We start from the raw sequence: 27,401 nt of genomic DNA on the forward strand, positions 1-27,401 counted from the left end.
ATGAACTCGCCTTGGTTCGGCCTGCAGGCGTCGGTGGCTCTCAGCGGAGGCAGCGGCGGTCGCAGCACACCGGGCGTTGACGGCCCTAAGATTGTGCACAACGTGTACAACTCGTCTATCCACCTCTACTCGACCCAAAATGTCGCCGAGATACTGGCCGCGCAGGCAGGCGTCAAGCTCGGCCAAGGCAACCTCCAGCCGTAATTAAGTACGCGTCTTAGCGGTATATACTGGGCCAAAGGCGTTTCTCTTCGCCGCGGCTTATAAAGAATGCACCGAGGTCGAAGCAAACGACGTGTTCAGCTCATCCAATTAGTTGCGAGAATCTTTAGCTCGTGCTGGCCGTTTACAACGTCATATGAAAGACTAAATGATTGCAGAGACCTCTGTTCATCTCGGCCGAAGTTCAATCCGACCGTCTGAACCTTTATTTAATTTTCTGGAACAGCAGGACCTACCGATTGGGCGACCTTGCAGAGTGGTTAAAAAACGCTCCTTGCTATGCAGCGTAGCGCTACTTATGTGTTTCGATCAACAGCGATTATTTTTATGTGACACGACAGGAACACCCGAGGCAGTCTTCTCAACTTCCCGACTGTATTTTACAGCATGTAATATGTGCGTAAACTGGTGCGTGCGCTGTGGAGGGCCGTTCATGTTCCGGCACTCATTTTAGTGCGAAGGTACTTCTAGCCCAAATCCCTGGGTTTCAACGGTGTGTGTTTATGTGAAGCCTCTGAGTAGCTAGTGTTACTCGCTCACTGAGTCAGTGGACACCTGAATGACGCTGTGAATAGGCTGTGGCGTCTACATACAAATTGAGGTAATTATGCGCCTTTCCTCTTCTAAAACCCAGCGGAAGGTTTAGACTTGGCTGATTTTAAAGAATGGAAGGCGCAAAACTGGCTTCCTGTGTTAGTGGGCACCTAAATCGCGCTTTTAAGTGCGTGGCGATGGGGTCCAACTGCAAAAAAAGCGCGTTCGTATAGAATATTTTGTGCTTAGCAATAGTAAACCACCAGTCAATTTTAAAGCGAGAGCTTTACTGGCCGCGAACTTGCGATTTCGCCGAGGCGGTGCTCCGAGGATGCAAATGAAGTCACAACACGTGCCTCGCCGCCGTGCCGAGCCACAGGTATACCGCCGCTGCTCAGCGCCGTGCCTTTCCTCAAAATCCAACTTTGTTCTCAATTTCTTCTTTTCCTCCCTCCTTTATTATCCCTTCTGTTACGGCGCGGTTCGGCTGTCCACCGAGATATGCGAGACGGTTACTGTGGCATTTCCTTTCCTCAAAAACCAGACAAAGCAAGTGAGCCGACGGTGTTCATAGAGTTCATTGGCGTTGACAACTTTGCTAAGGCCGTTAATTTTCACGAAAGGAAAGGCGCACAACCGACGCCGTGGGCCAGTGGAGACCTCAATCTCGCTTTCATGTACGTGGCGTTGGTGTCGAACTGCAAAAGCCTGCTTTGATTGCATTCCGCACACTGGATTGGCAGCGCGCCTTCCCTGCCACCCTGGGAAATGGCATGCAGTTAATGGTTGATCGCGAGGGATTGATCACCAAATGAACGTTGCGGCCTAGCTATTGCTGGAGTGCCGCATGTATGCCACAACGCCGTCAGCGCTAATGCATTCAGGTCACATCTCTCTCACCACCGCCACATGTATCAATGAGGCATGCGCATATACAGGGAGCCAGTTATGCTCCCTTCCTTTGCTCAAAGTTATCGCCAACGCCAATGAACAGAGTGAACGCCGACATTTTTCGCTTGGTGTATCCTGGATTAGCTGAGCTAATCCACAGTAAATTTTAGCGCTGGTGCGATGGAAGTTGGGAACGCGTGCCGCCAGGTAACAGGCTGGCAGAAAGCTGTCCCCGAGTTCTAGTGCCGACCGCGGCGGCTGCGTTTTTATGCAGGCAAAACGCTAAGGCGCCCGTGTGCTCTGCGATGTCAGTGCACGTTAATGATCCCCAGGGGGTCGAAATTATTCCGGAACCCTCCACTACGGCACCTCTTTCCTCCTTTCTTCTTTCACTCTCTCCTTTATCCCTTCCCTTACGGCGCTGTTGAGGTGTCCAATGATGTATGAGACAGCCACTGCGCCATTTCCTTTCCCCAAAAACCAATCAATTTATTGCCTCCCCCCTCAGAGGATCGTCTTGGTAGCGTCCAAGCCTCTCGCGAGCCATTGCGCACATGTGGACGCTTCCTCTTCAACTCTTTCTCGCGGGCGATGCGTTTCGGTGTTAAGCAGTTCGACGAGCGTTTGCCTGGAAATCCAACATTCCCCCACCTCTGTCTGTCACTGCCAGGAAGAAAGGAAAGTGCACAGGCCTGCTCACTGGCTCAAGCCGAGCCACAATCGCTACTGCGTGCAGATAGATGGAGAGTTGGAAGAGGGGATAGAAAGACAGGATAGTAAAGACGCGCTAAAGACAAGGCCAATCCCGGAGGTAGTGCAATACCGGGCCAACTGGGGGCGGGAGTGAAGCATCCTTCAAACTCTCCGCCACATTTCCAAAAAATTTAGGTCCAACTTGGACCAGTAACAGATAATCCACGGGTCCGGATTCCCCCACCTCAGAGAATCGTCTTGGTAGCATCCGAACCTCTTGTAAGCCAATGCCCACGTGCGCACGCGTCGTGTTCAAACTCTTTGTCGCGGGCGACGCGTTTCGATGCTAAGCAGTTCGACGAGCGTTCGCCTGGAAATAATTTCTTCCCTGCATTCACTGCGACGCTTCACGACTGCCGTGACAAAGAAGCCGGTGCTGTCACTGAACAGAAACGCCGAGAAGTCAGCGTGAGGGTTAACGTGGGCTCTAAGTATTATTTTGTGTAGGACGAGGTATTGTAGTGTGTAGTAAAATTTCGCTTCGTGTGTGGATTTCCTGCAAAACCGCTAGTTCAGGGTTGTGCAAAAGCAGAAGGGCCTCCAACTCAGTTGTCATGCATATGACACTTAGTATTTTGAGGGTCTGAAGTCTTATTCCGGAGTCAGTTTCATTTCTTTTTAACCCTGAATCGAGGAGCTCTTGTTTCAACCCAACCATACAGCACGCTGTTAACGCTTAGCTTGGTCACCGCAGCGGTGGCCAAGTGGATGAGCATCCGCCTCGCATGCGGGAGTTGCGGGGTTCGATCCCCAGTGCCGCTGGGTACCCACCGATGATACAATGGGTACAAGCTTTCCCCTGGTCTGGTGCTCGGCTTACTTAGGGTGAATTGCTTGGAAAATGGGTCGTTGACCCCACCTTGAGAAAAATACTTTGTGTCATGGCGCTCTTTGGCCTTAGATGCCTTTGAGCCATAAAAATCCATAATCATCGTCAGCTTATCATAAATTAGCTTTAAAGCCTGGCGCCCTCTTTTTCCTCTTCTTCACAGATTTTCCACGGCTGTTTCCATATTCCCATAACTCGTTTAGAAAAGTCCTCAGCTAATGATTTGAGGTTTTTGGTGTTTTTATTTTGAGCTGATTTTGCCGTTTTCGAGTTAATAGCATGATTTTAATATTGAAATTTTTTCTCAGAAGCCGAAGAGTTTCAAAACGACTGGTCGCGCCTTATTTATTTCATTTTCACCCAACCTGTGGCAGCTTTCGACACCACTCACTGTTAAACCTTGTTCCAGGAACAAACACCACCAATTACATCCTTTCCCATTTCCTCGCTAGTCTCCTCGCTAAGCTCTTTCATTCCGTAAATGATCAGGGTATTTCTCCTGCCTCTGTTTTCTGAACCGTTTATCTTGTTCTAACTGCACTAAGCTGCTCATGAAGTTCCCATATTGCCGATTCCATGTCTTGTACCTTCGTGGCTAAGACATTTAGGCCCGACAACCTTTCCTCAGTGCCATCAATTCGCTGAGTTAAACCGGAAAGTTTATTCTCAGTTATGCACGCCAGCAGGCCCCTCATTGTTGGATTAATCATGCTCTGGTCTTCTAGCAATTCTGATAGCATTTGTTTTTCAATCTGGCCAGGGTTTGTTTCAACACCGCCACAATTAAGACAGCAGATCTTTTGATAATTCGATCACGCAAGAAAGGAAGCGCTGGAGACACAGTGAGCAGGGAAGCAGCACTAGAAAGCGATCGTCACTCCTGTAGCATTGTGCAGACTTGGAATCACTAACCTGGATGGCAAAGCAAAAAGGATTGCTTAGCATGCTGTCTCGTTCGCTGCTGCCACGTCCACTGTGCTAAAATGGACTGCTAAAATCAGTCAGCACATTGTTGCGTATGTGTACAAAAACTAATGCACGCCAAGAGTTTTTAGAAAACAAATCAGTAGCGTTTACCACGATAATTACAATAAGTGCTAAGCACACAATAGACTCAGAACGAGACAATTTTGTAGGTCGCTTTATTAGTTTCCCAATAGCATTGTGATTGCACTTGCTCATTTCAATTTCACTGCTTCTAATTTTCCGCCATTTCGTTCAGTTTGCTACATGATCGACTGATGACGCTTCCACGCGCACGAATGGAAGGTGGTGAAGACGACTCTTTCAAACTACAGCGTGAGAGACTGGCACTTTCATCAACAACTCTCGCGAGCGCGACTACGTGACGAAGACGATGCTATTGCAAGCACAGCACGAGAGCTTGGCAGTTCGTACAGGCAGGATGTTAGGATTTCTCCCAACTAATTGTTCTAATTAGGAAAATGTATGAACCGACCGACTTATAACCGGATTGGCAATCCTTCTTGGTGATGCCCTCAGCCTATACCTCTCGTCTACTGCTCTGTTGCTGTCTATTTGCGATGGGTTTCGTGGCGTATCCTAAAACCTTTGTAAATAACTTAGGTAATGTAAGTAGAATATATTTTCAATCTTATAAATGCCATACACAAAGCAAAGCAGTGGCGACGGCTTAGTGGTGTGAAGTAGCGGCCAGCGGAACTGATTTTTTATTGCCGCCGCGGATTCGGATCTCGCTCCCCCAGCTATAAGAATTTTTATTTCTTTAGTGTGTTCCCCGGGTGCGCTGCCGGCTTTCCCCTCCAGTGAGGCCCTTATGCGGTCACATAAAATAAAACATTATTGAGGCCACTTGAAAATCAAACGGCTCGCTAAAATGCAGCATTTGGGCAGAATAACAGTAATCGCTAACTCTCCGAGTCTTGAGTGGATGATTCCTGTGGTTGCCCATAAATTTAGTGCTCTGTTGCTTCCAATCCGCCGAAAAGTGGTGGTCTGTCTCACCGAAGCTTGCTTCTAGCACGTGGGCCACCTTGATCACGTGACGTTGTGACGCCATCACAAGCTGCCCATCGGATTGTGAGCAAACTGTTCACCTTGGCAGGTCAATTTCAGTATTAGTCGAGAGAGGTCCCTCAGGAACAACATAGGTCTCACAAGCCTCACCGATGGCAGCACCTGTCATCGCCGGGCAGCGGCGCGTACCTTAACCGCTGCACCTCTGCTCCTGGAGCGGAATCAGGACTCCCAGGTATCTGTGAATGTAAAGAATGACCAATTGTACCGCAGTACAAGTCTAAAATGATGCAATAACACGCAAACTTACATCGTATGACATATCAACCAAATAAGCATGTTCAACCAAGCAACAGTATATAAAGCAAGATAAACCATGCGAAACAGGGCTAACGGTGCTAGCGCACAATAATTCGGGGTTAACCCCAAGCGAAACCACCTATGATTTTTTTCTTGCACGTCTAAGACCTTAATCAAACGCTGCGTGTCAGTTACCTGCCACGTGTGTTGAAATTTGGTTCATAAAATCAGGCGCGCGATTAAGCGGTCACAGGTCTTATCAGGGACAGAAATAAACCAAGAGATGTTGATGTTATTTAGAGAGCAGTACAACTTTTTCTTTACTAGCACATCGTACAATCCAAGGCGGTGCGAGCGATGCTTCAGGCCAAGGTGGTTATACTGCTGCTTTATTTTCATGGTAAGACTACAGTGGTCGCCCTTGTCCACCGCATTGTGGCACCGCTTTCCTAGACCGCAGTTTCAAAGAAAATAGATTATAGAAAGAAGATATGACTGTACTGAACTATTCACAGCATGAATGAAAAAATTCCACACCACTCCAACGCCGCCAAAAGGCGTTGATTAGAGAGTGGAATTTCGCAAAAGCATTTTTTGCGCATCAGCCAATTCTGTGAACCTGTACACTGAGCTGAAATCGGACATTGTTCTGCAAAGAAGGCCTAGAACTTTGGAATTCAATAGCCTTAAAAGGTATAATTTCTACGTGTTTTACTCTACACTCTGATCATACGACAGAGTCGGGGTGATAATGAAAATGTTGACTGCGGTACCATGATTCCCGTTGAACCGGCAGTCATCCGCACGATCCGGCCAGTGGCCCCTTGTTATTGCACTATACAGGGTGCTTCACCGAATACTTTACACAATTAAAAAAAGTATTTGAGTTAGAAGAGCGCTTTTTTCAGCCTTGTAGTACATCACGACGACGGAAAAGGTCTGCTGAACCCGAGTTTCGTGTTCACCTCGTGTACCTCCAGAGTGCAGAAACTACGTCTTCTCCGGGAACCTCCACCCTAAGAAACAGCGCTTTAAAACGAGAATTCATAAAGGGCGGCACAGGCAAAAGCGTTAGCCCAGGGTACGGTGTCCGTCACCACACCCGCCCTCGAATAGTGAATGCTGTCCTCCCTCACCCTCACCTCATCATGTGTTCTCTCCCTCGCCCTCACCTCACCCTGTCTTTTCTTCCTCATACTCGTCCTCACGTATTTTCCTCCGCCCATCCTCCCTCCCCTCACCTCACCGAGTGAAATCCTCATGAGGTGAGGGTGAGGACGCCCTCGTGAGGGTTCGCCCTCGTGAGGATGCCCATCTCTGGTCCTAAACTCCTTTGTGTCTAATAAAGTTTTCACCACCACCACTCACCAGGTGGTCGAAATTATTCCGGAGCCCTCCACTACGGCACCTCCTTCCTTTCTTCTTTCACTCCCTCTCTTATCCCTTCCCTTACGGCGCGGTTCAGGTGTTCAACGATATATGAGACAGATACTGCGCCATTTCCTTTCCCCAAAAACCAATTAATATTATTATTATCTCAGTGCACGTCAAAGAACCACAGGTGGCGGAAATTTCCGGAGCTCTTCACTACGGCGTCCCTTATAGCCTGACTCTCTTTGGGACGTTAAACCCCCATAAACCAAGCCAACTTCGAGGTCCTGGCGTGCCTGTTTCCTATCGGGGCCTAGCTGTTGTTTGCTCGCTTTGAACGCTTCAAGCCAAGAACGCGGTAAAGGTCGCCCTATTAAAGAACCCTCTTCGCCGTCGCAGAGACGCCAACCTGTGCGTGTAGCTTATGTGCAGCATCCCTAGCTTGAGACTCCTGCTTGGGGCCGTTAAGGGTAGACTACTGGGCTAGTTGGGTGTTTGCATTATTATAGATGATGTTACCAGCGCAAGAAACAAGCGAAAGGGAGAAGACAACACGAACGCCGGACTTCAACTGAAATTTATTGCACACTTGCGGGACAGCGAAGCCGGGAAATTTTCGAAGCCCTATGTATCTTGAATGAAACAAAATTGGCTGTGGCTTAGCTCTGGTTAACCATAGTTGCGAAAGCTTCGTTTCCTCTGCACGTCGTCTACACAGCGTCTGATTCCGACGCTCTCGAGAACTCAAACCGGTCTCTCTTCCGTACTTGGAGTGTCACTTCGGGACGTGGCACGACTTCTAGCCACATCTACGTTACGACGCTTCTCGTGTCGTGCAGCGCGTTCTTCTGGCGTCTCTTGAGCGCGTTGTCTCTTCCTCGCTTCGTTTGTCATTGTTGCGTCTCTCGCGCGGTGGCTACGACGGCTGCGGCAGCAGCGAACACCTGCGCTCCGCGTGACGTGGCTCGGTTTCGCACATGCGCAGCTGTAGCAAATCTGTAGTGTGGCTTTCGTTTCAAAAGGTAACTGTGTCAGTGCCCCATCTGTCGCGCTCGGAAAAAAGGAAATTGATTATTTACAGGCAAATGTGATTGTAGATTCAGGCAGGTAAAAAGGAAAAAGAAAAAAAAAGAAAAAATTGTCCGCGTTGTACTCCTGTGCGCAGTTGGTATGATTTGTGTTTGTTTAGTTTTGATGCATTCGTCATTTCTGGCCCGACGTGTGTTGATAGCTTTGAGCGGTGTGTGGCGATAGCGGTGCTTCTCTGTATATAAAAGTCCCGCAAGTGCGCAATAAATTTCAGTTGAAGTCCGCGGTCTTGTTGTCTTCTCCCTTTGTCCTTGTTTCTTGCGCTGGTAACGTGTTCCATAATAATTGGGGCCGTTGCGCCTTAAGTGCTGCCATCGCGAATGTCCTGGCAAGTCGAGATGCTCTGCCTCTGCATTAGGTTGCGCGTTTCTACGCGTCGCTGTTCGATGCACTGGTGCCCCACGTCTTTAACTGGCTGTCCACAGCGGTGACGCGCATTAATACCCGCTAACTAAAAAAATAAAAATTAATCTTTTGGGGAAAGGAAATGAAGCAGTAACTGTCTCACATATCTCGGTGGACACCCGAACCACGCCTTAAGGGAAGGGATAAAGGAGGTAGTGAAATAAGGGAAGAAAGAGGTGCCGTAGTGGAGGGCTCAGGTACGATGTCAGTGCATGGTGAAGACCCATGTGGTCGAAATTATTCCGGAGCCCTCCACTACCTGTATCCCTCTGCGCGGCGTGTAAACGTGGAGGAGGAGCGAGCATGAACGAATGCATGCACAGGGGAGGGAAAGCGTGAGGGAGGGTAGAAGGCAGAGAGCGGCTGTCTCCGAAAGCACATGACGCTCGCTTCACCTTACCGATCACGGACGAGAGCGAACGCGTCGGCGCTACTGGCAATTTTGTTGTTTGGTTTGGTGTGGTGCAGTTTTGTTTATTAGGCTTAACGTACGTGTTAAAGATACTCATGCTATGAGGAACGCCGCAGTGATGGGCTGCAGAAGTTTTGACCACCTGGGCTTCTTTAACGAGCAGTGACATCGCACAGTGCACGGGCCTCTAAAATTTTGCCTCCATCGAAATCCCTTGCTTTAATCCGGACATTGGGCGCGGAAGTATCCCATCTCGTTTCCGTGTCCCGGGGCCCTGTCACTATCACTCCACCTAGGCTCGCTTGGCCCTTACTACTTTATTTTCGATATATTCAGGCGTCACCTAGTCTGTTTCACTTGCGGGATATATATAGGGCTCCACGATAAAACTTTGCAAGCTGTATTTTGGACTTCATTTTGTTTTTACGGTCAATGTGGTGTGAAATGCTATGCCCAGGAAACACCACGCTGAGGCAGTAAACACTTGAAAAAAAAAACACATTTGTGTTCTCGGCGGGTGCACGTGAACCCGAACAATGATGATTCAGCTGTGGTCTAGGTCGAGCAGATGACTTATAGCTAGTCAGCATTGCTTTTGAACTTGCTGTATTTGATTTTAATGCTGCTGTCTAACATGACTGGGTGACGGTTGCTTTGTCGCTCTGGCGGAGTTACGATAGCTTTGTAGGGTGAAAAATGTAGTGGAACGGACATGAGCATATTATCGTGCGGTGCCTTTACCTCGAGCGCCCTCGTCGAGAGAGGAAAAGACAAAAGCGGCATTGAGGCGCTGGTGAGGTGTCCGCTTGCGGTGATGGAACCCACACGCATAAGCATACATATATGCCATTAGCATGCACTATAGTGACTGCCCACCGAGTCATCCATTGCTGCTCCGGCAAGTTAGTGTCGTACAGTGCAGCGCAGCTCAGCTGGGACCCTGAGGTTCAACTGCGAGTAACGAAGTGGGCCGAAGAGGTCGCCGAACGACATCGTCGCTCGGCCACCTGGCGTCCAGCTTAGAAGAGGAGCCCACCGCGGGGAGGGGAACGTCACCCCAACACGCGCCTAAGACCTCTTCTTTAAGAAACTTTACCTCCTCCTCCTCCTCCTAAAGCGTGGTGCCAAGTTTGAAAAACCGGAAGTGTGGACGAAGCAGAGCGTGGCGCCAAATCTGGAAACGAAGCGTGGCGGCAAGTTTGAAAACTCAAAGTAGGCAACGATAGAACTTGAATAAATCAGGGAAACAGAAAAAAACAGAGGAAAAGAGGGCCGAGGAGGTGTCGAATTCGATATGCGAATGAGGGGGAAAGTGCAGCACAGTCAAGGCGTGGTTATGACTCACTGCGGGTTATCAACGTTCTATATTTACCCAAGCATCCGTCATTCTCTGCCACTATTTTTTGCCTTTGATGGATCGCACAGTGTTGGCACTCTGGTCGTCAGTATTTCTTCATGCTGCGAGGGATCTTACATTCTTGCAATCGATATCTATTAGTGGTTATTTACACGGTTCATGTTCCACCCAAATCAAGCATACTTTTTCAATGGAAACATAAGGAAGAAACATTAGGAAGTGCCGTAACACAACTGTGTTGCGGCAATATGCTATAATAATCTTTATTTTGCCATCGTACATTTGGATGGGAGGACGGCGGGAAAAAAGCTGCTCGCAGGCAGCTTGACCAGCCCACAGCCCCTGTTTTTTTTTCTTTGGCAGAAGAAGCGCAACAATACATCAAATCTGTACACAATTTGGCACAGTAGTCACAGTACAAACAACAGAATAACATGAAATCACAGAAAATGAAAGTATCCGAAATCATGAACTATACATAAGGCGGAGACTTCTGTAAGGACATGAAAATAAATCAAACCCATCTAATTTGTAGGTGTTCAAAAGAGAGGGTAACGTGTAGGATAGGCGCTGTTTCCCGGTGTTCAGAAGAGGAGTAGGAACTAACCACCGTTCTGCATATCTAGTGGGGTATCGTGGCAAATTGGTTTGCAAGTTTGCAAGACCCTGTAAGCTATTCAGATTGTGTCTTAATTCTGTTTTAAACTTCACGCTGAGTCGGTATTTATATAAGTTGTATATACTAATTACCTTGACATTGTGAAAAAGGTCTGCAGTGTGGGATCGGTGTGATGTATTATAAACATGACGTATGTATTTTTTCTGTAAAAGATGTATGCGCTGTAAAATAGACGGTGCTGCGGTTCCCCATACGAGTTGACAATAGTTAAGGTGCGAGTAAAAAAGTGAGTTATATAAAAGCAATTTGGTTCTCGTTCATAGCTGATATTTTAAACTGCCTACCAAGCCGGTGATTTGAGCTAACTTTGTTATGAGATAGTTTATGTGATCATTCCAAGACATATGGGAGGAGAAAATTACTCCAAGACACTTGAAACTCTCCACAATTTCTACGTTACGGAAGTTTAGTACTATGGCATGATGTGGCGGGATGATTTTGTTTATTGGCCGAAAAAAGATTGCTTTGGTTTTCTGTTCATTTATACGCATGGAATTATTTGTTGCCCATTTTCCCAACGCTATCATTGTGTCGTTACATACGGATATTATTTCTGAGATATTTTTTCCGGAGAAAAAGATGCTCGCATCATCCGCGTACATAATAAATGTTACTTCAGGGTTTATGTTTATAATATCATTAAGGTATAGATTAAACAGCAGTGGTCCTACTATACTACCTTGTGGTACACCAGCGTGGATAGATTTAATTGCAGAACGGGCATTATTTAGCTGAACCACTTGCTTTCTCTGACATAAATACGACCTTATTAGTTGTAAGGCAGTTCCGCGGATGCCATATCGCTCTAGTTTTAGCAACAGAATATTGTAATCCACCAAATCGAAGGCCTTTGAAAAATCGACAAATACACCAAGTGCCAGAAAGTTTTGTTCAAACTGTTCAAGAATAAATTCTTTTTGTGCAAGAAGTGCCAGTTCGGTTGATTTGTTTTTAGTAAAGCCATACTGATGTGAAGTAAGAAGATTGTATTTGTCAATGAATTTGGATAAGCGTATGTGCAAAAGTTTTTCAAAGACCTTCGAAAACAGAGGTAATATGGACACCGGTCTATAGTTGCTCAGATCATTTCGGTCACCTTTTTTATATATTACAGTTACTTTCCCTATCTGCATTTTTGCCGGAAAACTGCTGTTGTTAAACATGTATTAAATATGTTGGCAAGACCTGGAGCAATGATGTCGGCTACGTGTTTCACAGGCCGCACCTGAAGGTCATCGATATCTCGGGATGTACTATTTTTTAGGTTCTGGATTACAGATATTATTTCCTGGTCAGTTGCAGGTTGCATAAATATAGAGTCACTGTTCGGAGTACTCATGTACTCTAAAGCGTCGGACGAGCCGCTGCTCGTGGCAGTCCTACAAAAGAAAGTATTAAATGCATCGGCTAAATCGTTTCCAGATAACTCTTGACCATTGACTTGTAGTTCCGAGGGTGCGGCATGAATCTTGCGACGGTGTAGAAGCGTGTTTAGCCGAGACCAAAGTAAATCATGTCTGTCACGATCAACGTTCAGATAAGAAAGGAGGTATTCCTTTCTTGCGAACCTCAGTTTTTTGGTCAATTTATTTCTGTTTTGTTTAAAAGTGACCAAGTCAACTTGGGCTCGTGTACTTAGAAACCGTTGATACAGTTGGTCCCTAATTTTCATTTCATGTTTTAATTCTTGTGTTATCCATGGCTTCCGTATTTTACGACTTCTTCGACGAGACTTCAACGGAAAATGAGCTGAATACAAGTTCTTAAATTGATCAAGAAATAAATTGTACGCTTCATTTGCATCACTTAATTGGCATTCATTTGTCCAGTAAAATTTTTGCACCTCCTCGCGGAACCCCTCAAGCGTAGCGTCTGTTATTATCTGGTGGTATATTTCCTCATTTTGTTTCCTCTCTAGTCGACTACCGTTAAGACAGAGGAAAACAGGCAGGTGGTCGCTGATGTCATACGATATTACACCAGCTTTTGCAGCGTGTACTTGCGCGTTTGTAATAAAAAGACCCAAAACAGAACTTGATTCAGTAGTGACTCTAGTCGGTTCAGTGATTACATTTACGAAACCATTTGAAGTGATAACTGTACTAAAATCTCTTGCATGTTGGGTATTAGAGCCCATATCAATATTGAAGTCTCCACCAGCAATTAGAACAAAATTATTTTCAATGGCAAAAGCTAGAAAAGAGTCATAGAATTCTAAGAACTTAGAAAAGCTGCCGTTCGGTGGGCGGTACCAGACAGAAAGTAATGTTTTGTCCGTATACAGTGTAAGCACTTCAAAGTCTACAGTCATCACACAATAACGATCAACAAGCTGGCATTCAAAACTGTCCTGAACCAGTATAAAAACACCGCCCCCTCGGGCATCAATTCTATTCAGGTAAAATGTGTTGTAATGTTGCAGCCTGAAAACATCTTGATCATTTGTGCACCAGGTTTCGGTCAGCATGATTGTCGAAAATAAGAAATTAAACTCCGCAAACATCTCTTCTAAGGAAAACACCTTGTTCTTAACCGACCTGGCATTCAGATGTATGCATTTTACAGAAGTAGGTAATAACCGTGACACAACCGTGTTTAGCTCATGTGGCAAGTAAAATTTCATGGTCATTTCAGCCGATGAAAGTCCTCGGTACTCTTGACATGTATGGCTCCGGCACCATCAGTTTTTCGCACCATAATCTTGCCATTCACATGCCAGACATAGCGATAGTCCTTTTCTTTGGCCGCAGCCTTTATCGATCGAAATAGGTCCCTATCGTGTCTTGTCATGTTTTCTTGAATGTACACACGTGGTGTACTGTCCTTCAGCTTACTTTTATTTGCCAACCACGCGTCACTCGTCGTCTGCCTTGCAAATCGAGCTATTATACCGGGAACACTATCTGGTTTAGAAGGCAGCCGGTGGACGGAAAGAACATCACATGGCGTGATGTGTGGGACCTCAAGTTTATCTGCAACGGTATTTAATGAAGCAATTAGATCCTCATTCGGTACCGCTGCAATTCCATGCACTTCCAGGTTTTGACGTCGACTTCTGAACTCGAGCTCACGCAGTTCTTGCTGGAGTTGCGCTTGTACGACTCCATTACTATCATCCACCTGTTCTAGCTCTGCGACTCTCGATTTCAGTGCCTTTATCTCGGTGTCTTGCTGGTCTATTTTCTTTTCAAATTCATCAAACTTAACAGACATAAAAGTGATGGCTTGTTCCATTTTCTGAACCGTTTCTTTCAGGGCATGTAGGCATTCAAGACTTTGTTTGATGGACATAAGAATAACCCTCATATCAGTGTCAGAAGCACCTTCTTCACCAGAACCGGAACCAGAACGCTGCTCAGCGCGGCACGCCTGACAACGCCAAGCTTTTCTAGCAGCATTATTTTTGCCTTTGTAGGATTTTTCTGTTAATCCGGCGCATTTACCGAAGTGGTATCTGTGTTCACATTCAGCGCACTTCACATTCGCTTCTTTAGCGGCAATGTCCTTTTCACACGAAGGGCATTTGTCAGACATTGCACTAGCAGCGTCCTGGTTTCACATTACAGGTTCGCAAAGAACATATGAAACTAGTATGAACAATTGCATCTGGGGCAGCAGCAGCAGCGGAAACCGCGTAAATCAAGAATAATTCAGGGAAATGAATTAGAGCATTTACCTGCAAATACGTAGCGGTACGGTTACGATGTGTACACGGCGCTGCCGCTGCTGCCAAATGGCTTCCTGGACAAGCGACGGGGTTTATCTGCTGTTCGTTCTGCTGTGGCGCCTGCGCAGTCACAGTCCACCGCTGGGTCGGGCGAAGAAGGCCGATGAGTCTTGGAGGCGCTTGATAGCAGCACGGCTGTAGTTCGGCAGTTGCAGACGTTCGCCACGAGCAGGAACGGGAATCCGAGCGGGAGGGCAGCCGTGCGGCTGAGCAGCAACTGCAAATACGTAGCGGTACGGTTACGATGTGTACACGGCGCTGCCGCTGCTGCCAAATGGGTTCCTGGACAAGCGACGGGGTTTATCTGCTGTTCGTTCTGCTGTGGCGCCTGCGCAGTCACAGTCCACCGCTGGGTCGGGCGAATAAGGACGATGAATCTTGGAGGCGCTTGATAGCAGCACGGCTGTAGTTCGGCAGTTGCAGACGTTCGCCACGAGCAGGAACGGGAATCCGAGCGGGAGGGCAGCCGTGCGGCTGAGCAGCAACTGCAAATACGTAGCGGGACGGTTACGATGTGTACACGGCGCTGCCGCTGCCGCTGTTGCGCTATACACTTTTTGTGGAGAGGGTGGAAGAGAAAGCTTCAAAGAAAGCACTAAGCGCCGAGTACATGCTGCGCCAGAGTCACCAAGGCCAATTTGTCCGTCAGCTGGTCAGATGTTAGCCAGACGCGCTTGAATGCGGGTGTGGGGTGCGGATTAATGGGGATTAAATTGCTACATGGCATGAATTAAGGATATGTTTCAGATTGACATGTGGTTGCGCGGAAGTTGGAACATGCAGGATCGCGATGGAAGAATCAGGGTGCTATCTTTGGCATTGAACGTTACTGATCTGCAATAATCGATTCTTAAATTCCGTGTTGATCTGACGTCGCGATTCCCCCAAAACATGAAAAAGAAAACAATTTCATTGAGAAAGGGCTTTGAACTGAATGTGGCGAGACTAATCTCTCTGACGTTTTGTCAGCTCCTGGAGCATTTCCGCTGTGTATGGTATGACGAAAGATGTTAAGGCGAAAGAGCTATTGGCCATTTTCGGTACTTACCACCTCCCCTTACAAATACAATTTACATAGGATGCATGTGAGAATATTTTAAGCGTGATTTGCAGGACACAAATGATGCCTTCAAGCTTTGCACGCAGTTACTAGTGCCAGCTTGTTTTAGACGATGGAACCAGCAGGCTGGTTCATCATTTTAAAGCCTCCAGAGCACACACACAATTCTTTCTCGCTCCCTGAATTCAGAAGGGCCCAAAGGCCTAATCTGATGCCCCAAATCGAAACTAGTTTGTAGTTAGGGGTCTTAACCAACTAAGTATGAACAACTAAAATTATTACTGGTGATGTTACTATGCATGTCAAGGAGAAAAAAAAGTTATTTTCTGGATAATGTCATCTCATGTTGCATGTTGTGTTATTTTGCCGCTGCAGTCTTCTGAAGGAATGCAAGCTGGTGCTGGCTCAGCATCTAAATTTGCATGCTCGAGCCGTTCCACGTCGGGTCCACCCATGGCACCCATCACACCGGCGTTGGCAGACCCTGGCATTGTTCCGCAGATTAAGTATGTCATGCTGCTTCTTTGTGGGCTCACCCTTTCTATAACTGTTAGGCTGGCTCTCCTATGTCGCGCTTTTCTTTGTTAAGGGTGTCACTGTCCATGAGTGAGATGAGGATAAAGTACTGAGCACTTGTGCTTGTGCATGTGTTGTTTCCATAGGAACGACGTTGACGTGTTCCAACTAGGAGAGTGCGCATGCTAGAATGATACATGCTCATTTTAAAAATTTGATGTTCTGCCACTAGAAAGGTGCACAATGATGAGGCGATGCCGGTGCTACAGTTGTGAAAATGTTTTATTTTTCCCCTCTGTTCACTAGTCCATAGTTACGTAAGAGCTTTCTTTCATTTTTCAAGCCTCATCAGAGTTTTGATGAATCTGAAAGCATATACATTTAGTTTAGTTTATGTTTGCCACCAACTTGACTGAAAGTCTAAACAGGCAGGACTGGACAAGTTAATGCTGAAACCAAGGTAGCAGAAAATGAAATAGAAGACGTTTTGAGAGCAACTATTCGAAACGAAACAAACGGCTAGGAAACAGTGTGGAAAATACGTTTTCAGCTGGTTAACATCTTATATCAGTCATATACCTCGTCTAATGCCAGGGTCAAAAGACGTTTCAACATACATTTTCCAGGAGTAGTCAAGAAACTTCTAAATGTGGTCTACAGAATGCCGCGTCCAAACATCGTAAAAAAAATCTAGGAATGAGCAACAAGATGACCTTTTCTATACGGATGCAGGTAGTCTAGAAGATGTAGAAAATGCGATTTGTAGCCGCCATTTTGTTCCGTGAATTTTGTTCGTTTTGTTCAGCAAAAGAGGAGCTAGAGCAGCAGACGCGGAGCGAGTCGGAGGGAAGGTGGTTTCTGAGTTATAATCCAGGACACTTTGAAAAGATGGGCCGAATGACAGACTTAACACTGTGCACCCCCAACCGGTAGAGGACAATGACAGCGGGCGGTGGGACATCCTGTAGGTAAGCTCATATGACACCGGCAAGAGCAAAGAGGCCTAGACGCCCACTTCTGGCGGTGTATGCGGCAGTTGGCTGGGCACTTTATCTGCTGCAGCGACCCCAGTGCTCGAAGACTCGAAGCTATTATAGAGTTACTGCGGCCAATCCAGGAAGCACGGTCCACCCCTCACCGCCACCAACTTCGCCCATGTAGCAGCAGAACAGAGAGACATTCTAAGCCCAGATGAGCCGCTGCAGCTGCAACAGCTCCAGAGAAGGAGATGTGAGCGACGAAGCGCATGTAGGGGGAGGTGGTCACAGTTCCCTGAGGTCGAACGGAAGCACTAGAAAATGGTATACACTCAGAGGCATGCGGACGCAACACGGTGGAAACGCCGCGCAAGCAGGGGATCACCGAGGACCCACTACACAGCGATGGTGCGATGATATGTGCGCGCTAGATGGATGGTAGCTGCACGCCGGGAGAGGTTGAACGGCGACAAGTAGTTGAAACGAAGAGTGCGCAATATCCACCGTGCAGCGAGGAAACTGCACGAAGGACAAATGATTAACCGGTGTAACCTTGCTGAAGTACCTATAGGCGGCGACGTGGATAGGGCTGCAGGCACGCAAAGGTCCACGCGAAGACCGCGGCTGGACGAGTAGCCGGCGGGTACTCACGCATAGCTGTGGTGCGAAGAGCCAGACGAGTGACGAGGGATCCGCTGCTGCAAGGCGGCAGAGTTGCGGTATGAGTTACATAGAAACACAGGTTCCCCCAAAGTTAGCACGATGATGAGGAAGGAACCTTCACATCATATAAATCAGGCTTGGTGCATGAATTCTGACGAGAGAGCGCGGCGTTTCAGGCGTGCACCATGGCGGTCGCAAAGATGGTGGGGCCGCCGCCGCCCGCCAGCGTCGAGACAGGCAACTGCATGCCCTCTGAGAAAAACACCTAGCCAAAACAGCCTGTCAGAATTAGATCCGCCTTTCTGCAGAAAAGTTTGTCGTCTTTATCTCTTAAAGAGGGCAGTAATTTAACTCGTCTTCAACCCTGTGCAAAACAAGCCCGAGAAGCCCGCCAAAATAGAGTGCTTTGCCGCCAAAACTTCTGTGGTCTATAAGGCGTCTTAAATAGGGCTAACACCGAACCAATTCTCTGACCGGTGTCCATACCGATGCCAAAATAAGATACCTTTCCCGCCAGAACTTCAAGCGCCTTTAAGATGTCTTTGAGAGGGTCGAGATAGGATCCGTCTTCTAAAGTCTTCCTTTAAGCATATTGTTAGGACAGATTGAATCCTGACAGTAAAAGATTTCTTGAAAGCGTTTGTTTTGGTCGAAAATCATTTTTATCTCTTTTATCTCTAAAATAAACATTTTGAAGATCTTGCATGCTACCTGGGAAATAAGGTACGCAGTATGGTATGGTATGGTGTAAGGTATGAACACACAATAAGGACAGTTCGTTAAATGTCATGAGGAAACTGTTTGGTTAGCTGGCTCCAGTTTTTCTGCAAGTTGAAGTGTTTTGGTGGGTTTGAAGACCAGGCTTGTGTTGCCATGTTTGTTTGATTACCAACACAGATAAATGTGTGCAAGGCATAGTGAAAACTTATTGGAAGTGTGGAAGAGGCATGATGCAAAGTTCCCATTAAGGACCACATAAATATAATAATTTTATTGGCAGCTTGAGTAGCTCAATGTTGGCTTTGGAAGTATTACAATGGTTGAGTCAATTGCTGAATGGTTACTGTACATTCTCAGTGTCTACAGATATACTGTGAATCTGTTAGAAATTCTTAAAAACATGGTTTGTGGGTTAAAACTTCTTTTCATTCTGTATAATATTATCACCCGTGGCAGGCATCACAAAGTAGGTAGGATATAATAAGTAGCAACCTGGGTAACTAAAATCTAATAGTTCACTTAACTATTAGAGGTAAGTGCTTCAATTATTTAGATATTCATAGCTTGCCGTTAGTGGTATCCACGTCAGTCTTTAGATTCAATCAACTATTAGAGGTAAGTGCCTCAATTATTTAGAGATTCGCTGCTTACCTTTAGTGATATTCACGTCAGTCTTTTGATTTTCGAAAATAAACTTTGAGCTCCCACTTGCGCTAAAGCAAAACTGCACCACTGAGGAGTGCCTACAAGCACGTGTCGTTCGGCGGCGCATGTGTCATGTGTGAACTAGTACGAGCAACTTTGTTCACTGCTCCCTCTTGGGTATATCTAGTACACTCTAGCGTCGTGCCCACGAGGAAGTCACACGACTCGCGCGCTACCAAGTGACATGCTTTTGCAGGCGCGTGTGGAATCCCCAAATTTCTTGTGCTGCAACGCCGGTGTGGCCCGTGTTTTCGAAAATCAAAACACTGGATATCACTAACGGCAAGCCGCAAATCTCTAAATGAATGAGGCAGTAGACTCTTAATACTAGTTAGAAACCTAAATATTAGATTTTATTTAATCAGCTTGCTAGTTGACACGTCCTACCTATTTTTTGATATTTTCCGTGGGTGAGAGTACTATAGATAGTTTTCATGTGACTTCACAGGCACCATGTTTGGATGCAGCAGAGACTAGGCAGAAGACGGTTTCATGTCGCCATGCTATTTGCGAGTGGCTTCCTCAGCACTAGTGGCCCCGCACCATCTCTACAACGTCCCTTTTTCACTACCGCTCACCGCTCCACCACCCTAGCCTGAAGCCTGAACAATAAACAACCCACTCTCCACAGCATGGGGACTAAGGAACATCTCCACTTTCCTGCCTAGCCTCTGTTGCATTGCCTTAAAACGCAACCAGTTATCAATAAAGGGATTAGGAAAATGGCCTAGATTTCGCATCATGTTCTGGACCCAAAGATGACGGCCGCTATGACATCGGTACAAACTATCCATACAGAATAAAACTCTCTTCTAGCTCAGGTAACGTGCTCTTAAGAATTACCAACAATCTTTGGTGAAGCATCCTGTATGCTACTTGTTTGTGAATCCGTTCAGCTTTTCTGCGGTTACATTCATGAGGCGAGTCCTGACTAAAACAAGGATCTCTTCCAACAGAAATATTGTCTCGACTGTAAATTTGGGATGCCGTCTCAACCTGAAAATGCTAGCCCTGCAAGCCAGGAATGTCGATTACAATCCTAAACGTTGCAATGCTCTCATCATGCGCATCCGAGAGCCTCGAACCACAGCGTCGATCTTTAGCTCTGGAAAGATGATCTGCGCTGGCGCGAAAAGGTACTGGTTTCTCTCTTCCACATATTCATGTTGGCCTAGACACGGGAAAAGCATTTTCTCTAGGCATTTGTGCTGGAATAGATTGCTTGGAAAAGTTTATAGCAAAGAGATTAGTTTCGTGTTTTTGCTAGTGCATCAGCAGTTGTGGCACACTTTTCTTTTAGGGCTGATGCTTTAGCAATAGGCGTGCCTCAGGCCAGGTCTAATTTGCCACAGTGACTTCACTAACAGAAGTAACTTTAAGCAGGGGTTATATGCTTGTCTCTTTGGGCACGAATTGTAGCTGTATTATAGATAATAAAAAATTTGTTCCAAAATTCATCAATACCGTAACACTTATGGCTGTTGCAATAAGGGTATTTTTCTTTTTGGAGAGAGTCTTGCTAGGAGTTGACATTCTAATTTAACTTGTGCTCTGTGACATTTTTAAAACCCATGTTTTTCAGCAGAGCAGTGTTACAAGCAACAGCAGGGATTTGGCATTTGTCTAAATTCCCCTCACCCTTGTATTTTTTATAGCGAAGAGGAGTCAAGGCTGGCTGCAAGAAAATATGCCCGGATCATACAGAAGTTGGGATTTGACGTATGTATTTTTTGTCAACTTTGAAAAATACTGTGCTACAATTACTAGCTTACTGCAAGACCATCTTGCTAATATATCAGATATAGCAGAGTATTTCAGTATCTGGAGAGTGGTCTAAATTGTGAGCTACGTTCCTCAGAAAATTTCAGTAGTTCTTGATATTTGTGGCTAATACTCTCTTGAATGTTTCTTTTCAAAAATTACTTATTTACTGTGTCCTGCTTTATCAGGACATCAAGTAGTTTGGTGTGCAATTTATCATGAATGGGCTTTTATGCGATGAAGCAGCACTGGAACTATAAGACAGCAAATTATATGGTTGCGAATTAATATTCACCACCAGTAATTCTGGCGTGCATTACAAATATCAGTGAGCAAATGTCCTAGCATATCACCTGCATCGATATGCAACCACTAAACCTGAAATCAAGCCTTATGTTAAGTAACTGAACTGAACTCTACATCCGCCAAGCCACCATGGATGGTTCTGGCGGGCTGTTATGACCATGCAGTCTAATCAACAAATATGTTTGGAGGCGACTTTAGAACTCCACTATTCTGTTGTTAAAAGCCGCCCGCATAAACTGGTAGACTCAGTGGGAAAGTTAACATTACTGCATAAATTTAGCAAGTTAAGGTGATTTCTGAGCGCTTTCGAACAGAGGTAACAGTATGCCCAAAGAAATTTGGATGGAGTTGTCCACAGTGTCCTTTTAACCAAAGTTTTGTTAAACCTCTTTGCAGGCAGAATTTCTCGACTTTCGGATTCGGAACATTGTTGCCAGCTGCGATGTTTCCTTCGCCTTACGTCTCGAAGGCCTCGTGCTTACCCACAGCCCATTCGCACGGTCTGTTCTTGCCTGCTCACTCTCCACTGATTCTTTGAAGACATGGGAGCTGCGGCACCTCTTGTAGTGATGCACTTCTGGCCTTTTTATTTTACTTTTATTTATTTATTTTGATTGTTATTCACAGTCAGTAACAAAGAGCATTGCAAAAGGAGATGTGGGAATTGAGAATAGAGATCACAAATGGAAGCACAAGGGCCACAATGTTACAGGAAGATTTACTGCTCCACACCTGTGTCTTTTTTCTCCTAGGTGTTTTTTTTTTGCTTACTTTTGTGAATAAGAGATCGCTGCCAACTCATTTTCCTTGTAAGCACCTATGGGAACCACTTATCACCTGCTCCTCTGTTGAAAATTTGTTCCTTGATGTTTGTACAGTGGAAGGGCAGCAAAGCATTTCGTTGCTCTTGAGAAGAGCTATTAAAAGATTTATAGCTTGAGGCATATGCTGTTGCTGGTAGTTGACTTTATTAGAGACAAGAGCAGAAGCTAGGCTGTGTGGTGGGTGGGCCTCAGTGGATGCACGTATCTTACCCTTTTTAAGTTATGAATATATAGTTGTGATTGCAAATAACATCTATTCTTCTTTTTACAGCTACGAGCCTGAGCTCTATCCTGGACTCATATTCAGGATGGTAAAGCCAAGAATTGTCCTTCTTATCTTTTCGTCGGGAAAAGTTGTGCTTACAGGTAAATAGATGAATGATGGGTTGCAGAAATGAAGAATCAATACATTGCGAAGTGAGTTGGTAATGTGGAAATCTTTGCTTTAGTTTAAGGCCGCCATTTATGGAGCAAAATCAAATTCCCGAGAATTTGCATCAAACCTCGATATAACAAACGTGGATAGTACAAGCTATTGCTTGTATCCGACTCTTCGCAAATATTTTAGACAAACGAATGAAACTTCTACTTTATATATCGAAAGCAGGTGGCCATGAAACGGATATATCGTACTCCGCCGCGCCAGTGCCAAATGGTGCCTATTTGGATATCGGGCATCGCAGCACTGCACAAGTGGCTTGTGGTGGTGTGGCAAGCGTTCGCTCCAAGGTTTTCACTGCCGTCTCGCACTCGCCAGCAGCAGCTCGTAATGCAGCCAGCACGCAGTCATGCCTTATGCGTCCGTCGACAGCGCCCTGGAAACAGCAGCGCAAGAGGTTGCAAGCTTGCAGTAACAATACTGCGCTCATGTCGACTGTCACGGCGGTGGTGAAAACGGCGATAACTTTTGCTTTGACGTGCCGCTTTCCACGCGACACGGCTGTGTTGCGAAAAAGCCGTCAGCGCTTCACCTGCGCTTGCGGTGTTGTGCGTAGAAGGCAGCCTAACGGTGCTCGTTTTTTTTCTTGTCACTGGAATAGCCGCGAGCGCCTTCGAAACACCGCCAAAACCTTGTAAAACGCCGCTCCGTTCCTCTAGTTAGGGTCTCCCGAATTGCTGTGTTTTCACTGACTAAACTGCGCCGCTATTGTGTGCGTTTATGACAAACTTTTATAGTAAAAATTTTCGGCTATATCAAACTATTTTACGATTTTTTACCTGTTCACTATAACGAGGTTTCACTGTATTACCGAGATGCATTTCTGCCGCATCATGCCAAGGCTAGCTGAATATTGAATTCATCGCCGTGTATATTTTTGTTCGACGTGTCAGTTTTTAAACTTCTGTGTGTTCCAATCAGTCATGTTGTTGGGGTGCGCGAGCATTTGAAACTTTCGATTAGCGAATCGAATATCATCCTATCTGATTCTCTGAGCAAACCAAATAGTGTATTTTAAGAATTATAAGAATCGAATACGTTTCCAGCTTTGCGAATAACCGCAACGAAGTTTGAATTAGCCTTGACGTTGTGTTCTTCTTTGACTTGTTCAGAAATGGGGCCTGCTTTGGTGCCTTGTAGCACACTGCCGCAATCAGTGCTTGGGAAGGAGGGTTCAGTGCCATGACAGTGTCCATTCGTGGGGTTGTGGTCATAGGGCTCATAAAGAGCCTCCAAGATTGGACGATGCGACTTGACTCAGGCAGGTTTAGTAAACATTGCCTTAATGCCGGTTCTGGAATCCATGACTCATACGTAGCTATTGCCTCAATCATCTACTCAGATGTGCTAGCTTACTCATTGTAGTCACCAGTAGTAAAAAGTAATTTGCTTTGTATGACTTGACAATCATAGAGTTAATATATTGACTTCGCGTTGCATGTCTCCTTCTTGAGATGAGCATGGCATTTTTTGACAGCCATGGTTATAACCTCACGTTATAGCAGCGTACCGCTATGCTGCCACTAGTTTTTATGAGCGTTGGATATTTATTTAATTTGTACGGATGTTAGCACGAGTATTTAATACTTCTAAAAATATTCAATTCAGTTTCATTGCAGTTCGATTTGTGTTAAATTCTGTTTTTATCTACAATATTCATGTTCGATTCGGTAGCACAGCTATACTATTCGTATTTGATCATGTTTTGAAAAATTAATACCTTCAAATCCCTATATTTGAATTATACAAGAATATAGAAGGTACGTCCAGTGGTGAGTGGCAGAGGGTCAGTGCCTAGACAAGAGTCAGACTAAAGTGCCAAGTGGAAATCAGTGGGAGAGGCATTTGTGTTGCGGTGGACGATAGGCTGTTCATAATAGAGCCCCCTTGTGTGCTTTCCCTAATTATTCAAGAGCTCACTAATCTGTTTCTTCATTTTTTGCATTGTGTAGAGAGAGCCACTGCTAGTGGAGAGAGGGTGGATGCCTTTTCCTCTTAACTAAATTTAACGGTCTGTTTGCATATGTGCGGTGCCAGAATGGTATTGTTGCCAGCTTTGCTCAAAATAAGCTTGCCACGTGTTTACTGTACTAGTGCCAAATCAAATCTAGAATTTCATACCTTGCAACAAAATCCACCACATAGTGACAGTGTGTGGGTGAACTCTGTACATGACGTCGAGACACAGAAAACATGTCCTTTACATGTGTGAAACAGAAGAAGCATTTTTCATGTCAAGGAAAGGGAACTTGTGTGTCAGGGTTCCTTTGACTTGGCTCATAAATAGACAGCTTTAATTTTTAGATGTGATATATTGTGTTCTTTTGCTGATTTCCTATGCCACATTTTGGCCATTTGTACGTGTTTTTGTTTAACCTGTGGCTGTATATTTGTATGTGTTCTATGTTAAAATTTTAGTTAAGAGTCTGCGCTTGTTATGTGTCGTTGTTGTGTTGTTGTTTGTGTTCTTTGTACTCTTACAAAGCTTTGCCATCAGCCATCCGATCCTGGGAAGGCAAAGTGCCTTTTTTGTCTCTCATGTTGCCACGTTGGCAGACTGACGTAGGTGATTGGGCTAGCTGGTTCAGTATTTTGTGAGAGACAGTGCTCGACCTAGAGACAAAGGCGAAAACGAGAAAAACACAAGGGTACTGGCTTTCAACTGATGTGACAGCCAGCTTAAACTAAACTCAGTGCCCTTGGCTTTGTCTTGACTTCGCCTTCGTCCTCAAGTGCAGCGCTGTTCCACACAAAATAGCAGCTTGAACAGTGGTATACATACTTCATTTTGTTTTTATGAAAAAAGGGTGGAAATTTTACCTAACTTTGCGCTATGCAAAAAGGAACCACCAAGTGCCATTGGTTTGCAAAGCTCATGTCTGCAAGCCAGTGGCCAAGCAGGACATGGATTTATAGCCAAAGCGTAACAGCTGGTACATGTGCACAAGAGTGGCTGCACTTTGCCGCGTAATGCCCATTATTTATGTGTGGTAAAATTTAATATTTATTTCCTTGTGATGCCTCTAGTATTGCACTCAGTGTTCACTGACAAACTAACTCATTTTAGTTGCTCACAAAAGTAATTTATGTGTTTAAAATTGATGGCTGTGTTGTAAATGTGCTGGCATTAACATGAAGTTAGCATGAACCTTGAACCCAAACGAGTGAAGAATAATCAGATATATCTGATGTGAGCAACTGTCACAGCCTCGCGGTAGTGTTCACAACATGGAAGAAAAAAGACTAAGGAGTGTTTGCAAGAGCACCTTTGTGAATATTGGAGATAAAACACGCGGTATGATAATTCAAATCGCAAGAATAGAGGTTCCCACATAGATGATACTGCACTGTTTACACTCACAGAGTGACTTTGCTCTTATCTATAAAGAGGAGAAATTATGACAAAAATTTATGGGATTTTAACGTAGGTAAACAGAGTAGGCGTACGAAAGCATGTATTTATTTTTTGCTGCTTCTTACTGGCATCTGCATGAGCGTACAACTAGGTTTCTTGCTGTTCATCCTCACGCCTTCTGCACATTCTAATGGGGAATAAACGTGGTTTCATTCAATTTTATCTACACTCGACGCCAGCTGCCGTGACGCCCTCCTTCCATTGACTACAGCTGGCGCAACAGTGCTCTAAACATTCCCGAGCTTCCTGCCATTGGCTGCAGTTTGTGCGACTCTGATCTTTCCCAAGCTTCCTTCCATTGGCTGCAGCTTGCGCGATGCTCCTCCTAAGTAACCTAAGATTGCCCGAGTTACTTTGATGCCTCACACATGAGAAGACAAGAAAAGATTCTTGATCGGGGTTGTTATGTCTATGCATTAACACATAAAAAAAGCAAGCCCCTCTGTGTCCTTATGCCACATCACTAAGTCATTGTGATGCCTAAGCAAAGTACAAAAGGCTTGGTTTTGAATTACTGGTTCCTTCACATAGCACATGGGTGTCAGGCTAGCATTCTTTACAGTTGGGCATAATATGTGCAGCCTGTGGAACTCATCCAAAGAAGCCTGTGGGAACAACAGGAACAGGGGAGCAGCCGAATGAGATTTTCCTCTATATATCCTAGCACCAATCTGTTTGTCGCTTCACATGCTTTCTTTCATTATTGTTATTTCTTGTTTTTAATTGTTTTGCTTCCTTTCTTTATCTTCTGATTTTCGGTCATTCGTAGTGAAGCTGCGTTAATTTTCTTGGCCCTCCGGTCCCGCTTATCGCAACTGTGCGGTTTTCATGTCGAGTTAGAAAAGGATGCTGACTCAAGGGCACGTTGTGAATAAGGTTGTAGTGAAAAATGCTGCTGACATTTATGGTGTGAGCCTCCTACCATGGCTGTGTGAATTGAATCAGCATAGGTTGCCCCCGTTTTGTACTTGACAATCAATGATGCGTTTTTCCCACCACTGTTGAGAATAGGCAGGCAAAGCAGTGGCCACGTAAACGTTATGATACATTTATGGCTTCATGGAATTACTCCATGGGGCCATTGGAAAGACATGGGGGAGGCTTCGCTCTGCAATAGGCATAGACATCCTGTTTAGAGCCCGCCATTTTAACAATACCTGAAACACCGTTTGCAAGAATTGTTTATTTATTTGTGGGGTACGACTGCGCCAACAAACACGTATAGACTAACAGTGTCTAAGAAACTGCTCAAAAAACTTGCAGCAGTTATTTTTTGCTACACTTACATACCTTGAAAATTTTCTCAGTTACACTGCATACTTTTGTGTGAAGTTTAACAGTGACCACGCAAATTCAATTCCTGTGCAGGTGCAAAGGTGAGGTCTGAAATCTACGAGGCGTTCAACAACATCTACCCAATATTGAAGAGCATCGGCATCAACAAGTAG

General features: G+C 45.4%; 1 protein-coding gene across 1 annotated transcript; it reads left to right on the plus strand.

Annotated features, from left to right (window-relative positions):
* On the plus strand, window positions 1–27,401 carry LOC144114810 (uncharacterized). Its single transcript, XM_077648786.1, has 8 exons — window positions 1–200; window positions 15,817–15,845; window positions 16,064–16,133; window positions 20,165–20,344; window positions 20,864–20,927; window positions 21,672–21,775; window positions 22,371–22,465; window positions 27,322–27,401. The coding sequence occupies exons 1-8, from the start codon at window positions 1–3 to the stop codon at window positions 27,399–27,401; spliced, it is 822 nt and encodes a 273-aa protein (XP_077504912.1).

Source organism: Amblyomma americanum, chromosome 1 (assembly GCF_052857255.1).
Source record: "Amblyomma americanum isolate KBUSLIRL-KWMA chromosome 1, ASM5285725v1, whole genome shotgun sequence".
Classification (NCBI taxonomy): Eukaryota; Metazoa; Arthropoda; class Arachnida; order Ixodida; family Ixodidae; genus Amblyomma; species Amblyomma americanum.